Genomic DNA, 15,374 nt, shown 5'->3' on the forward strand with positions numbered 1-15,374 from the left:
GCGTCTCCGGATCCAAACCGCGAGCGGGAGAAGCCGAGAACGGGCTCCCGAACGAGGAAAGGAAGCGTCGGAGCCAGCGGATGAAGGTCGGGAAAAAGCCTCAGCCGTCCCGAAATCCTCCGACAGATCACGCTGTGAACCCATGAGTGAAGCCGCCGGGCCGCCTCAGCGGCCGCAGGGCCCGCACCACGGGGAAAACACATCCGGCCATCCTCGGAAAAGAGAGCCATGCTGTACCTCAGTACCCGCACGGAAAGGGCTTCGCAATGGGCACAGGCAGCCCCCTCGAGAGCTGCCCGTGCGTGCTCCATCCCCAAACATGAGACACACATCTCATGAGAATCTCCATCCGTGATGTACCGAGGGCAAGAAAAAACACACCTTCTGTACATCTGGTTGCCGGACATGCTGGTAGACTTCTTCTTCAGGTAAGACACACTGCTTGTAGGACTGGAGCTTTCTTCAAACAATATACAGAGCGCCTGCTGAATAAAAAAAAGCTAATGATGAGTGTGTACAGGTGTGCTTTATACTCCTCCGGTTATTCCGTCACACCTTACCGTTCTAGCAACAAGCCAATAGGATTGGAGTGATTTCATTCACGTTCAGACCTGCTTCGCCTAGAGGCGTTCCCATAGTGTCGTAACCGACGCAGTTCGAGTTCCCTCGAAGGGGAACCCTGAAAGCGTGATGTTAAAGTAAAAGTTTGATTCAATCAAAATACTCTGACGGAACCTTTATCAAGTGAAGCTTTCGATTCGGCTGTATGTTGTAGGTTTTTCTACTTATAGAATAATTAAAACACGTCAATATGTCTAGTTGAGCCATAAAATGACCCACCTCTTCATCAACAAAACTTTATTTTGAAGGCCATGACCGGAAGCCCACTTTTACACTCAGTTAATCATCACACAGACACACCTTTCTACACGAAACGCTTCTGAAGGGTAGTCGTTGTTGTGTCTTGGCTGATGCCCTACACGCCCATATACTCACTATGAATAAAAAAAAGAAGTAAATCCACTGTATAAAATCTAAATTTCGCCTACTCGGTGGATGTCTACCTTGAGCAAAAGAAACATCTGAAACACTAACAGTCAGATCTAGTGAGTATAGGGTTAAATAGGAGAGTTAGTTAAATAAGGAAATATTAAAGTAATGAGACAAAAAAAAAGTCAGTATTCTGAGAAGATATCAGGTGTATTTTTATTAAGGCAGATATGAAAATGTAATTTAATTGTGAAACCTGAAGACCGGTAAGTGGGCTGAACCTCACATCCCACACTGTGTTCATGAATGTTTTCTCAAACTGGCTCCATCTCAAACTCCATGAAAATGAATGTGGAAAAACCTGTTGCTTTAAATATCTCAGCAGTGGTGAAAGAAGTAGCCTTCTTGGAACTTCTAGGCTACTAAGTAAAAGTACCAGTACAACAGTGTAGAACTACTCCAAGTAAAAGTTTAATAATTTCAATATTAAAAGTTATAGCACGCAGAATTTTGCTAAATCCTGTGCAAACGTTTTTAAAGCGCTTTATTGGGTTATAGGCTATAATGGCATGTATTTGTCACCAGTCAGTGACCTATCGCGCAATAACGCGTCCGGCCCACCCACAGACAGACTGCTGCCATAATCCCAGTGTGTGTCACGTATAAATGAGCTGCGCTGGTGGACCTCTGGATTTACCCACAAACAGTGCCGCGGGACGTTGCGGTTTCTCTTATTTGGGGGGATTTTTTCGGACCGCTGCCTGTCTCTACGTTTTGCTGTCATTTGTTCGGACATCGAGTGTCAGCGAGCAGGACGCGCTTCATTCTTTTCGGGAGGAAGATCAGGTATCGATACAGCGAATAGGCCTGTGATACACGCACAACATACACGCGCACATGCAGGTAGCTTATTCTGACATGCGTGGCGCTTTATGTGCCAGTTTGTGTCTGTTTAAAGATGTATGCCTACGTGTGCGGGTTTATTTCCGGGTAGGCTATGAACCGATCTGAGCGCACGAGCTTCTGTGAAAAGTGGTAGGCTTATTGGTCAGGGACATATGGAAATATTTGACTTTGTTTATAAATGCTTAATAAATTGGCACGTTAAAGGTTAAAAAGTTTAGAAAATACCTTTCTCATCTTTCTTTCACCAAAATTGCTTCCCTTACAGGCCTACCTTTATATTAAGTGGTTAACCCATAACGGATTTTACATGTAGGAATATGTACATGAGGGTTTCACAGGGAGGTGAAGATGAAAAACTAATGTCACATTACTTGAAACAAAATTTTGTAAAGATTATTTTGACAGTTGACAATAAATATAAAACATAAAATAGGGAGATGGAAGGAAGCAGAAGGATATTACAAGCAACCAAGGTAAATAGGTTTATATTTGATGACCCCCTTAACTTTCATTCACATTTCTTCTTACTGTGATGTGTAACTTTAAGATATGAAATGTGGTGGAGTAAGTTCTGTTTCAGTGGGTGTCAGTTCTGTAGCCTCTATCAGGAGGATGTTTTTAGATTTGTTTCATATAAACACCATGAACTACGAGAGATAATTTAGGTGCATTTCTGTTAACATTAAAATCTGTAATATGGAATTATAGACTGATTTAAAATGTCCTTTGCTCATTACAGGAAAACCGTACATCATCAGTCATGGCCGCCATCAGCAAATCAAACACATGTTTTGCCTTGGAGCTATTCCGCACTCTGAGCCAAGAGAATCCCACGGGGAATATCTTTGTCTCCCCGCTGAGCATCAGCTCAGCCCTGGCTATGGTTTATCTGGGCGCTAAAGGAAACACTGCTGCTCAGATGGCACAGGTCAGCACACACACAGTCTCTCTATTACATGCACCGACTCCAACACCTGACACCCCGCATAACTTGCCTGGCCTGTTGCCATAAAACACAACGTTCAGGCTATTGGCCCAGGTGTAGATCTAGGCACAGACTGAAAGGTGTGTCTTGAGACAGACAAAGTCCAATGACACCTGTACTTTGACCTCAGTAAACGCCTCTGAAACAAGTAATGTTTGCTTAAAAGCAGAAGATTGTAAAAACTGGCTGTTGCATATTGAGCTGTTTTTGTTTATTTAGATTAATTACTCTGTGTTGTTGAGGTGTGCCAGCCTTATCTAAATGGAAAATTTTCACCGGCTTCAGGAGGTTGATGATGAATGAATGAATGAATGAATGAATACTCAAAACTCAACAGTATTCAGGATTATAGAAACACACTATATGGTGTAAGTATGAAGACATATGAACATTACACCCATATGTGATAGTTTGGACATGCCATTTCAAAGTAATGAGCATTAATCTGCTGCTATTACAACCTCACCTCCTCTGGGATGGTGGTGGATTTGTTCCTGGTCAGCCACAAGATCATTAGCGAGGTTGGCCACTGATGTTGGGTGATAAGGTCTGGCTCACAGTCGCTGCAGAGTTTTAGTTCATGAAAAGATGTTCGTCTCTGTGCAGGCTAAACCCATTTCTTTATGGATATTTGAATTTTGAATTTGAATGATTTCGTTTGGTAAATTTACAATGAAATAAGCAAAAAAGGAGTAGGCTGAAGCCAAGGCTTATATTTGCCTACCCTATTTAACCATATACCTGAAGAATCAACATTATAAATAATTTTTTCATAGTATTAACAAGATTTACATACTAACTGAATAATCATTAACAATTTTCTTTTTTAAAAATCTTTTGAAGCTAAACAGAGAAGTACATAATTTCAAATCAAATCATCTTTTAATAACACATCTAGATTTTACATTAGTTCTTTCTTTTCCACATTCAAACATAAACAGGCCTCTTAGGTTATATCTACCCTCTCTTAACTTATTAAACTTATTATTAAATGCTCTGTACATTATTTCCAATATTTTTATACATACAATATCTGTAAATTTTAAGGTATTACTTTGAATAAAGAGTTTGTTGGTTGGTTCGCGATATCCTACTTTATTAATAAGTCTAATAGCTCTTTTTTGTAACTTAATTAACACATCTATGTTTGTTTTATTTGCATTTCCCCATATTTCTGAACAGTATGACAGATAAGGCATAAATAAGGAGGAATATATAATACTCAAGCCTTTTTTATTTATTAGATCTTTTGTTTTATACAATATTCCAACTGATTTTTCTACCTTGCTTCTAATGTATTCAATATGTGGTTTCCAACTAAATTTATTATCTAGGATCACACCTAAGAATGTGGTTTCATAGACTCTTTCAATTTCAACTCCATTTAACTGTAACTTTGGATTACTGTGAGTCCTATTACCAGAAAATATCATAAATTTAGTTTTATTTTCATTTAAAGATAACTTATTATAGTCAAACCACTTCTTTAACACAGTTAATTCTTTTTCTACCGATTGCAATAATTCATCCATATTTTTTCCAGAACAGAAAATATTTGTGTCAACAGCGAACATTATAAATTTCAACATTGTGGATACAATAAAGATGTTGTTTAAATAGAAAATAAATAATTTTGGTCCCAAAACTGAACCTTGAGGAAGACCGCATATTACTGTTTCTAATTGTGACTGTGTATTGTTAATTTGTACATACTGAAATCTATTACTTAAATAACTCTTTAACCACTGATGTGTGACCCCTCGCAAACCATATTGTTCACATTTTTTCAGCAATAAAGCATGGTCACTAGTGTCAAATGCTTTATGCAAACCAATAAAGACACCCACTGTGTTGAGTTTTTGGTCAACTGCAGCTGCATTGCACTGCAACATGTTCAACAAGCTCCATCACAGCTAAGGATGTGGAGCAGTTGTTCCTAAATCCATATTGGTGCTCACTTAGTACATCATATTTATTAAGAAAGGAGTCCAAAGTGTTTATAAACAATTTAACAAGTATTTTTGAAAACTGGGGTAACAGTAATATTGGTCTATAGTTAGATAGTGTTTGCTTATCTCCACTTTTATAAACTGGAAACACCTTTGCTATTTTCATTTCATCAGGAAAAGTTCCAGTTAAGAAAGATCTATTACAAATGTAGGTGAAGGGTTTAATAATACAGTGGATGACTTCTTTGATAAGGGCCATATCAATATTATTGCAGTCAGTAGACTTTTTATTTTTAAACTTTCTTACTACTTCTAAAACATCACTGTCACATACTCCTCCAAGAAACATTGTATTAATATTATTAAATGTAGGGCTGATATATTCCTTATTAAACTTTGGTAGCTCATTAGCCAAATTTGGACCAATATTAACAAAATACTGGTTAAAGGCATCAACAATAGCCTCTCTATTTTCTATTGTTGTGTTATTATGTTTGATACACTGTCTTTATGATTTTTCATTACGTTATTGATAATCCTCCAAGTACGCTTTATATCACGTCTGTATTTTTGCAATAGCTGGTCATAGTAATCCTTTTTTTGCTTTCTTAGTACTGAGTTGTTAGTCTATTTTTATATTTTTCATACTGTTCCTCTTTTTCCTTGGTTGGACACTTAATAAAATCCATATATAGCTTGTTCTTCTTTTTACATGACTTTTCTAAACTCTTTGTCATCCAAGGTGACAACCTATTTTTTTGTTTCTGTTTACATTTTTTCAAAGGACAATGATTTTTCATTTTGCCAGTTATAATTTAATAATTCTATTTTCATAGCTTCCATCGCTCCAGGTAATTTTAATTTAACTCAATTTAAATTTTGTTTTCCCATTCTTAAATGTAACTCATTCAACATATCCAACACTTTTTGTTTTCACATAGATAATATTTTCATAAACAAATCTATCAATGAGGCACTATCTTTAGTTATTCGAGTTGGTTTTAATATTAATGGATAGAAACCTAAACTAAACATAGTATTAACAAATTCTGATGTTTTAGTATGCTCATTAGATTTTAATAAATCAATGTTGAAATCTCCACAAACAAAGGTAAACTTTTCATTATGCTTCTCGAGCATCTCTGATATTGTCTTACTAAACTTATCTCTACAGGAACCTGGGGTCCGATAAACACAACTAATGAACATATTTTTAGATCGATTGCCCTCAATTTCAACAGATAAACATTCCATCAAATTATCAATAGAAAATGTCATGTTAACAATAACTTTACATTTTAAACCAGACCTTACAAACAATGCAACACTACCTCCCCTTTTATTGTACCTATTCTGGGCAAACATTTGATATCCATCTAAACCATCCAACAGTTCTTTTTCTTCACTGATCCAAGTTTCGGAAATCGCTACCACTCTAAATTTGTCCTTGAAGGTTTGCAAGTAACTTTTAATTTAAAAAAAATTACTTTGCATGCTCCTGCTGTTGAAGTGAATCAGTGAAAAAAAACCCATCCCCACATTGAAACTTTCATCAGAGTAATACTCACAGTCCTGTTGAAAATTATGGCAGAAATGGGTCTCTAGGCCTATATCATTTTCTACATCATAAAGTTTGTGATCTTCAAAATCAAAACACTTAAGGTGTCTATCACTCATGTCTGTACAATCTGTCGCCCATCTTCATCTTCAGTATTTTTTGGGATACAAAATTGGAATACATTGTCTTTCCCCTGTACCCCATATGCACCAGTTTGTTCATTTTCATCTATATTTATCCAGCTCAGAGACATTATTGATAGTTAGAACTTTATATTTATAATATTACCACATCATATAACCTGCAGATTTAATTAACAGACTTGACAGACATTTAACAGTAAGTTGAAGGTTATATGTTGCCACTGTCCACTGTTTCAGCTTAATTTTCACTATTTCCCAGAATAAGGTCTGTTGTTCCACACTTTCATACAGGTTCTCTCATTCAACCCTGGTGAAGATGTCCACGCAGACTTCCAGACACTGAACGCTGACATCAACTCGCCATCTGCATCATACATCCTGAAACTGGCCAACCGTCTCTATGGAGAAAAAACTGCCAACTTCCTCCCGGTGAGTTTTGAGTTTACACTTATCACAGAAGACACAGTTACTCTAGGTTGAATAAATAAATAAATATCTTACCTGCTCTCTGCAGCTGTTCCTTGAAGCCACAGAGAAGTACTACCAGGCAGACCTGAAGACTGTTGATTTCATGGGGGCCCCAGAGGCGTGCAGAGCGGAGATCAACACCTGGGTCGAGCAGCAGACAGAAAGTGAAAATTTGCATTTGAACTGGACATAAAATCATTCCTATACAAAATTTTACAGCAATCATGCGATGCAATGCCCCTCTCCTCCTTGAATCAGTGTCCGATGGTTTCTTTGTCCCTGTATTTTCTTTCAGATAAAATTAAAGATCTTCTGAAGCCAGGAACAGTCAGTATTATGACAAGATTGGCTCTGGTTAATGCCATCTACTTCAAGGGAAACTGGATGAGCCGCTTTGATAAGGCAAACACCAAAGAGATGCCCTTTAAAGTGAACAAGGTGAAAACTAAGTTGACGTTTGCAGATGTAGAGACATAAAGTTTGAATACCGGAAACATTTTAACATTTTAACCAGATGAGCAGCTGATCTTCAGAAACTAAATACAGACTTTCTTTTGATAACCCTGATTTTTGTTTTTTTCTTGCACATCAGAATGAGTCCAAGCCAGTCCAGATGATGTACCAGATGAAGAAGCTGCCCTACAACTACGTTCCTGAGCTCCGCCTGCAGATCCTGGAGTTGCCATATGTGAAAGATGAGCTTAGCATGTTCATTCTGCTGCCCGAGGAGTCTGCAGACGGCTCTGACCCCCTGCTGACGGTACACAACCTAAAAACAAATACCCCCAAAGAAAAGACAGTTGTACTGTTTCCTTTTGGTTCAGTTCCCCAGCACTCTTATCAACCTTGTTTCCAACAGCTGTTTTCAGCAAACAAGCTGACCCTAAACTGCAGACACACAAGTTGGTGACTAGTTGTAGAAAAAAATAGAAAAAAGCAGCTAATGAACCAGATAATTTTCTCAGGAGTGGAGACCAAAACAGACTTCCATCCATCAGGTGGACTTAAACACAACAGCCAATGTGTGCTGATGTTGATCAACGTTTGCTGGGTGTGTAAATGGGCAATTGTTTGCTAATACATTATGCATAAAAATCTTGTGTTTAATATGTAATAAAAAATGCAGTTTTAAGCAAACTATACTTGCAAGGGGTGTAACAGAAGTTGTAGTGCATAAATTCTGAACTATCTGCACTCACTACAAAGTATAGTATAACTAATAACATACAGAATAATCCATTTATTATCCACTTATACCATTTCCAACCAATTAAATTCTGCTTTGTCTAAGAAGAACCACATACAGATATCGTACTGTCTATGAAAAGGAGTCTGGTCATCACTAGCAACAAGAAGAGAACTACATTCTACCATTTTTATTTTATAACAAGCACCTACAAGCTGATGCTTACAACCTCTTAATATAAATATGAGCTACAGATGTTCATATATATGTGTTTCATTCCAGCTGGAGAATGAGATAAAATTGGATAGGCTGGACAATTGGACCAACAGGGACAACATGGACGTCCACTCAGAAGTCCTCGTTCACCTGCCCAAGTTCAAGCTGGAGGAAGACTACGAGCTGAATGAGCCTCTGGCCAAACTAGGCATGACAGATGTGTTCTGTGGGCCGAAGGCCGATTTGTCTGGCATGAACGGTGAGAGAGGACTCTTCCTGTCTACAGTAGCCCACAAGACCTTTTTGGAGGTGAACGAGGAGGGGACGGAGGCGGCTGCAGCCACAGCAGGCATGGTAGCAAACTGTATGCCGAGGAAGACACACTTCACAGCGGACCACCCCTTCCTCTTCTTCATCAGGCACAATAAGACCAAGTCCATCCTCTTCCTCGGCAGGTTCTCGTCTCCTCAGTAGACTGAACCAGCGGAGGAAGATGTTGGGCCAATTTAGATAAAAATATGCAAAATCCTTGAATTGAAGATTCTATGAATTCATAAGGGCTGTTTCTTCAGTCGATAGTTCCAATAAAGCGTGTTCGCAGTGAGGCCTGTGGTCTGTGTACGTTCTGATAGTTTTTTCATTTGAACCACAAAACGAACAAACGAGAAAAACACCTTTTTTTAATTTGTCATTTCAAATCAAAAACTAAGAAACGGCAAAAAAAAAGCTGTTCTCCTGTTTTTGGTTTCTGAATCTGACTACACTAAACGACTACACCAAATTCAAATAATGGTCCGATTTTGTTTTTTTGAAATTCCTATTTTTATCTCTCCGTTTGAAGATAGATGTTGAGAAAATAAAGACAGGTGGGCCAAGTGACCCGGAAGTAATGGTAAACATATTAAAATAAAAGCCAAGCTTATAAAACGGTCAGATCTGTAACATTATGCAGCACTAACGTTATACCAGGGTGATGTTAGATGAAAATAAATAAATAAACCTGGACCGAGAGAAATAAGTTAGTAACAGTATGATTACACCTGGAAGGTGGAGCCAAAGTTTTGGTACTGAGACACAATTAGGAGGAGACACGAGCAGTGTCAACATCGGCCAACTCACGTCATTCACCTGGCTGCTGTGGTTGGGGGGCTTTTCAAGACAGTAGTAGAACAGTAAAATGTTAAAGTAGCACAGAATTAATTTATAAAAATGTATTCTATACATAATATGCCTGACCTCCTTCTCCTTGTGTGCAATGACCATTTTCTGATGTGAAAACCAGTGAAGACTATTGGATCTGAACGCTCGACATGGGCCTACAAATGTAGATCTTTAACTAAATCTACATCTGTCCACTGCAGAGGCTCTGACCACAACCTGGTGGAGGAACTAGTATAAATGACTATTGGTATAATATAACCTTAACATTATAAAATTATTTATAGTAGGTTTTAGTCTTCACTAACCCACTGTGCTTGTAAATCATTTATGGGCATATGTGAGTGAAAGAGTTGCACTGCAGAGCCCTGCTTCACTGTACTATTGTACATAAAAGCCTACTGTATATAAATATAAATGTGTATTAAAAGACACAAGTTTACATCATCCTTATTTACAAAAACAGTGCCACAATTACAAGGTGTGGTTACTATAAATCATGATGTAAATATCTCAAAGTGACATCAGGGCCCTTTTATGGCACTAGAGGAAGGAGTGGTGTTCTGCTTTGTCCTGCCAGTCCAGTATTAATTTGAAGAGAGTGACGATATGGGGCCAGCCTTGATACTATCATCAGTCCTTAAACCCTGCACAGGCTCACATCCTCCAGGTATTGGGGAAACTCTGGTATGTCCTGAGATGAGTACCAGGGAGAAAAACTAAATGATTCAACTTCACTTTTACACAAGGACGAACAGTACAGAGCGCGGCCTTTTCCTGGTGGTTCATCAAACAGAATTAAACCCAAAAAAGCATTAAAAGATGAAAGCCCCAGAGCTAGAGATCATTTTTGACTCTCAGTAATGCTCACCAGGTTTCACACATAAGTATGCCTACATAACTTATGAGAACTACAGGCTGCATTAAAAATATTTACTCTGCTTAACATAAATAAGTATTTTACACTGGGGAAAATAGCCAAGGAAAATAAAGTTTACAACTCCACAGATTTGTTTTGGAACAGTTTTGTTTTGACACAGAAGGGGCAGCAGTAGATGGTGGAAGCTGAGAGTTTTTAACAGTAATAGCACCACTGAAAGAGAAGCTGGAGGCAGGTGTAGTTCTGCACACCCTTCAAAGTCAGTGATTTGGTAGCAGTGCAGCCTTCTCTTTGATATAAACACAAGTCAAAAGGTCAAACCCTTATTGCCTGTTGGCGCCACAGAAGGGGGCAGAGTGACCTCTGCTGGTTGAGCTAACACATAGCAAGAAGGCCTATAAATATGTTAGGAAGCTACTTATAACATTAGTTCACTTGTCTTAATCTGAAGTTACAGGTCACCAATGGGCTTACAAATATTTAATTCTCCCTAACAGCCAGAGTTATTATTTTATTATTTTTAATTTTTATTTCAGTCAATTTAAGTGTTTTTTTTCCCACACCCAGATTAGTTTTATATTCATGAATATAATATTTCCCTAAAAGAAAACCAATAAATTGTATACAGGAAAGTCCTTATAGGCTCTATAAATGTCTCTGTATACAGTCAACTACTTTTCTGTTATGAGCAGAGGTTGAGAAAGCTGCAGAGACCACACCCGGAAAGCGTATTGTTAAATGTAAAAGTAAAAGTAAGATTAAATCAAAATACTGTGACAAAAACATTTATCGAGTGAAGCTTTAGATTAGGATGCGTTTTGCTTATTTTTCCACTTTTAGATTAATTGAAACACGTCAGGATGTCTAATTGAGCCATAAAAACGACCCAGCTCTTTTGCAATAAAATTTTATTTTGAAGGCCATGACCGGAAGCCTAGTTTTACATTCTATCTGTCTTGACACCGGCTTCTTTCCTCCTGTCCGTGTGGTTGATAGCTAACGGGTGAGAAACTGCTTTACATATTTGTTTAGCTCAGGGTTACCGTTGTTTTACTGCACTAGCGCATCACTCGTATGAAAGAGAAAACTGTTATCTAACTTACCCACGACACAGCTAGTTGCCACATTCAGGTTTAGTTTATCTAACTTAGTCACATTAATGTATAACACACGCCGAAAGGAATAAATGTTGCTATTGCTAGCTAACAGCAACTTTGGGTAGTAATAACGTCAACGTTAGCTTGTCTGTCTGGCTTTGCATATTACAACCTCATAATATATGGTCACAACGCAGTTTTAGACAGACTGGTCACCTCTAATGACAAGCACGTAACAACAAACAAGTAGTTAACCGAAAATAGAGGTAAGCTAAGTAAGTTAGCTATAAGTTAGATGTGGAGTTTTGTATGATATATTAGTTTTCTGTTAAAAACCATCCTTGTTTTGCTCGGTTATAAAATGTCTTGTAAGCTTGTAAAGAATAAGAATGACGTGGCATTTTCCTGAGAAAAGCAGCTGAACAGTTGAGTAGAGCTGCAACACCTGTAGACGCTGTCAGGGAGCCATCATTGCCATGTTAACTTCTCCTTTGTGTAATGAAATATATCCTCGTTACCATATGTAATCGATCCTATCTTGTTTTGTTTGTATTGTGCTTATGCCACATTGAGTATTTTTGTGTCTTACGTTTTGTAGATGAACTGCCAGTGCGATCACACCCTTCCATTGAGGGTGTTGGTGACAGGAGGGTCCGGCTTGGTGGGCAGGGCCATACAGCATGTGGTCAAAGAGGAAGGTGGAGCCAAGGAGGGGGAAGAATGGATATTCCTCTCCTCAAAAGATGCCAACCTCATGTGAGGACATACCTCTTCTAGTTACTACTAATATGTAAACAGATGTTTTGGTACTGACACAAACAATTGGGAGGTCGTCTCTGCTCCTTTCTCACTTTGTGTTATCGTGGTTTCTCTTCAGGAACATGGAGGAGACACGAGCAGTGTTTGAAAAACATCGGCCAACTCACGTCATTCACCTGGCTGCTATGGTTGGGGGGCTTTTCAAAAACATGAAGTACAACCTGGACTTTTGGGTATTGTTAATAAACTAGCACAAATGTTAGACATGTTGAAAGTACTATTTATTGGGTAGTAAAATGTTATCTTGGTCCTTTTTTAACAATTATTTTTTGTTGCTGCTGATGTGTCTGTTCCCTGCAGAGAAAAAATATCTACATCAATGATAACGTGCTGCAGGCAGCACATGAAGTTGGCACAGTCAAGGTTGTTTCCTGCCTATCCACCTGCATTTTTCCTGACAAGACCACCTACCCTATCGATGAGACCATGGTAAAAGGCCCCTCCCTGTGTGTGTGCTGTTAGCTGGATGTATTAGTCAATTTTCTAAAAGGCGACTAACTGTTACTTTACTTCTTTGCACAAGATCCACAACGGTCCACCTCATGAGTCGAACTTTGGCTATGCTTATGCAAAGAGAATGATTGATGTTCATAACAGGTAGGAAATCAGTTGTTTGTGTTGTATTGTAACATGTTTAATAAATTCACACTATCGCATGAAAAAGAGTTGGCTGTAAAACTGTGTGTATGTTTCACAGGGCGTATTTTCAGCAGCATGGGCGTTGCTATACGGCCGTGATTCCCACTAATGTGTTTGGCCCCCATGACAACTTCAGCATTGAGGACGGTCATGTGCTGCCAGGCCTCATACACAAAGCATACATTGCTCAAAGTAAGTCACATTCTCTTACATAAGCTGGTAGGGATGCACATGTCTCACTCACTGTTTTGTGTCACTAATAAAACAAGAAATACACATCACTATTTAACTATAAGTAGAGTCTTTCAAACTTTCTTTTTTAAGTGCCTGCAAATTTTAATTTTGTTTTTGTTTATTAAGTTGTGTTAACATGTATTAAATGACTGTGCCTAACAGGATTGATTATGTAGGATTAGGAACAATCCCATGTATTGGGATAGTAGGGTATAGTGGGGATACATGGAGCCAGATAAATCATGAACTCATGAACATTTGTGTGTATGATTAGAGGAGGGGAAGCCCCTTGTGGTCTGGGGCTCTGGCACTCCCAGAAGACAGTTCATTTACTCTTTGGACCTGGCTCGTCTCTTCCTGTGGGTCTTGAGAGAGTATCCAGAGGTCGATCCAGTCATTCTCTCCGGTGAGTCCTCATACACAACATACCAATAGTGAAAGTTGAATTAAATTTATAGTAATGCTGTTGTTGTGTCCGCTGGTTTCAGTTGGAGAGGAAGATGAAGTGTCCATCAGAGAAGCAGCGGAAGCAGTTGTGGAAGCATTGGACTTCAAAGGAGAAGTTGTTGTATCCTTTTAATTGAGTTAATTGATGTCATCACAGCCAATTTTTATATGTGTTTAACTCGGAAAAGGCCATTTTCTATAGTCCGTGTTCCAGATCTTACTCGGCAAGGTTAATTGGATAACTAAGTGAACAGTATTCTTGGATCAGGCTTCAGGCAAGAAAAAAAACTGTTTTTTGGTGGCACCAGTATAAAAGCTCATGCTGTCACTACAAATTACATATATTTAACATTATTGTGGATCAGTGTCCAATTGCTCATTTTACAAATAGCACCTCACAAAGGTCATCCCCTAGGCAATTATCATGGGTATTTGGGTAAGAAATGTTAATTATTCTGAAATACTATATTAAATAAATGAAAGCTGAAAATTCTTAAGTGATGCCTATCCTAGCCAGCTGCAGCAAGTTCTCTATAAAGTTATTTTCATAAAATACTGTAATGACGTGGCTGTCTGGTGGCAGTAGCTCAGTCCGTAAGGATTAGGCTGGGAACCGGTTGTGAAGCGTGGACGTGCCAGCACTGCCGAAGGTAGCCTTGAGCAAGCCCCCGAACCCCTGACTGCTCGGGGCAGGAGTGGCAGCCGCGTCACCCTGACATCTCTCCGGGTGTTGTTGCATGCGTGTGTATACTAATAACAATAATACCAGAGTGAGAACATAGAATTTGTCCTTAAAAAATAATAAAGTATGTCTTCTTTCTTCTAGATAAGTCATAAATTCCATGTAGTCTCCTTGACCTTTGACCTCTAGTTTGATACCAGTAAAGCAGACGGCCAGTTCAAAAAGACAGCCAGTAATGCAAAGTTGCACCACTACCTGCCAGACTTCACCTTCACACCCTTCAAACAAGGTGGGTCTGAAATGTAAAATGCTGGTGTTATGTTTTGATTATATATCTGTTGCCTGATTATTATTATTTTTGCTCTCATGTACAGCTTTAAAGGAAACCTGTGATTGGTTTGTTGCAAATTATGACTCAGCCCGGAAGTGAAACCTCTGCCAAAGAAGTTGGTCCATGGCCCTGTCTGTTGGAAGAGAAGGTGGTGGTAATGGCAGAGAGGAGAGGGCTGGACGAAAACAAGGTGATTCATCTGCACAAGTAGATGAATGTTACTGAATGAAGTGCGTCTGTGCAGTCATTGAGCTGGTCTGAACCTTACTTTCAATTCAAGTCTCCAACACAATAGCATTATGTTGTTGCACACTTGTTTCTCTTGAGGTTTAATAAACTATATTGTTATTGTATACTTTCTATTCTACTACCTGTATGTAGAATTTTGTTCACTACGGTAGTGTTAATTGAATTGTTGCTTTAACTGCTTCAATCTTGGATTCCAGGTGCTGGTACAATTTACAGATTTTAGTAACTGGCCCTAGTATAAATCTTTTTCAGCAGTTTTCATTACTGAGTTACCTTCATTCTTGAAGGTTTTGGAATTTATAAGGTTAGAATCACGTGTCCTTGATTCACTTTATTTAATAAACAGTACATTCTTCTGTTTAACTGGATGGAGTTTTTTTTTTTTTACTCAGTATATTGGCACTTGAATAAAATGCTTTAACATAATGTCATAAGTC

General features: G+C 38.5%; 3 protein-coding genes across 11 annotated transcripts in view; 2 read left to right on the forward strand and 1 right to left on the reverse strand.

Annotated features, from left to right (window-relative positions):
- The window catches only part of mylk4b (myosin light chain kinase family, member 4b), a 66,049-nt gene extending 62,326 nt beyond the window's left edge, over window positions 1-3,723 (reverse strand). For all 6 annotated transcript variants that reach the window (XM_046049593.1, XM_046049591.1, XM_046049595.1 and 3 more), the window contains exon 1: window positions 3,348-3,723. The gene's annotated coding sequence lies outside the window, so the exon portion shown is untranslated. The remainder of the gene's footprint in view (window positions 1-3,347) is intronic.
- Window positions 1,586-9,013, forward strand: LOC123971055 (leukocyte elastase inhibitor-like). 3 transcript variants are annotated; one of them, XM_046049607.1, is made up of 7 exons: window positions 1,586-1,836; window positions 2,636-2,824; window positions 6,823-6,960; window positions 7,046-7,163; window positions 7,295-7,437; window positions 7,592-7,759; window positions 8,468-9,013. In XM_046049607.1, exons 1-7 carry the CDS (start codon window positions 1,657-1,659, stop codon window positions 8,873-8,875), a joined length of 1,344 nt encoding a protein of 447 aa, XP_045905563.1. In that variant the 5' UTR covers window positions 1,586-1,656; the 3' UTR covers window positions 8,876-9,013. The 3 variants fall into 3 exon arrangements, with proteins under 3 accessions (XP_045905563.1, XP_045905566.1, XP_045905565.1); XM_046049610.1 differs by having other exon boundaries at window positions 1,763-1,893; XM_046049609.1 differs by lacking the exon at window positions 1,586-1,836 and adding an exon at window positions 2,147-2,369.
- A 2,363-nt stretch (window positions 9,014-11,376) lies between these two features.
- LOC123971059 (GDP-L-fucose synthase-like) lies at window positions 11,377-15,300 on the forward strand. 2 transcript variants are annotated; one of them, XM_046049618.1, is made up of 10 exons: window positions 11,377-11,442; window positions 12,135-12,292; window positions 12,414-12,528; window positions 12,656-12,784; window positions 12,879-12,952; window positions 13,053-13,186; window positions 13,503-13,634; window positions 13,717-13,796; window positions 14,547-14,646; window positions 14,732-15,300. In XM_046049618.1, exons 2-10 carry the CDS (start codon window positions 12,135-12,137, stop codon window positions 14,785-14,787), a joined length of 978 nt encoding a protein of 325 aa, XP_045905574.1. In that variant the 5' UTR covers window positions 11,377-11,442; the 3' UTR covers window positions 14,788-15,300. The 2 variants fall into 2 exon arrangements, with proteins under 2 accessions (XP_045905574.1, XP_045905573.1); XM_046049617.1 differs by lacking the exon at window positions 11,377-11,442 and adding an exon at window positions 11,449-11,802.
- Window positions 15,301-15,374: the final 74 nt, after the last annotated feature.

This window comes from Micropterus dolomieu, linkage group LG05 (assembly GCF_021292245.1).
Source record: "Micropterus dolomieu isolate WLL.071019.BEF.003 ecotype Adirondacks linkage group LG05, ASM2129224v1, whole genome shotgun sequence".
In the NCBI taxonomy this organism is placed as follows: Eukaryota; Metazoa; Chordata; class Actinopteri; order Centrarchiformes; family Centrarchidae; genus Micropterus; species Micropterus dolomieu.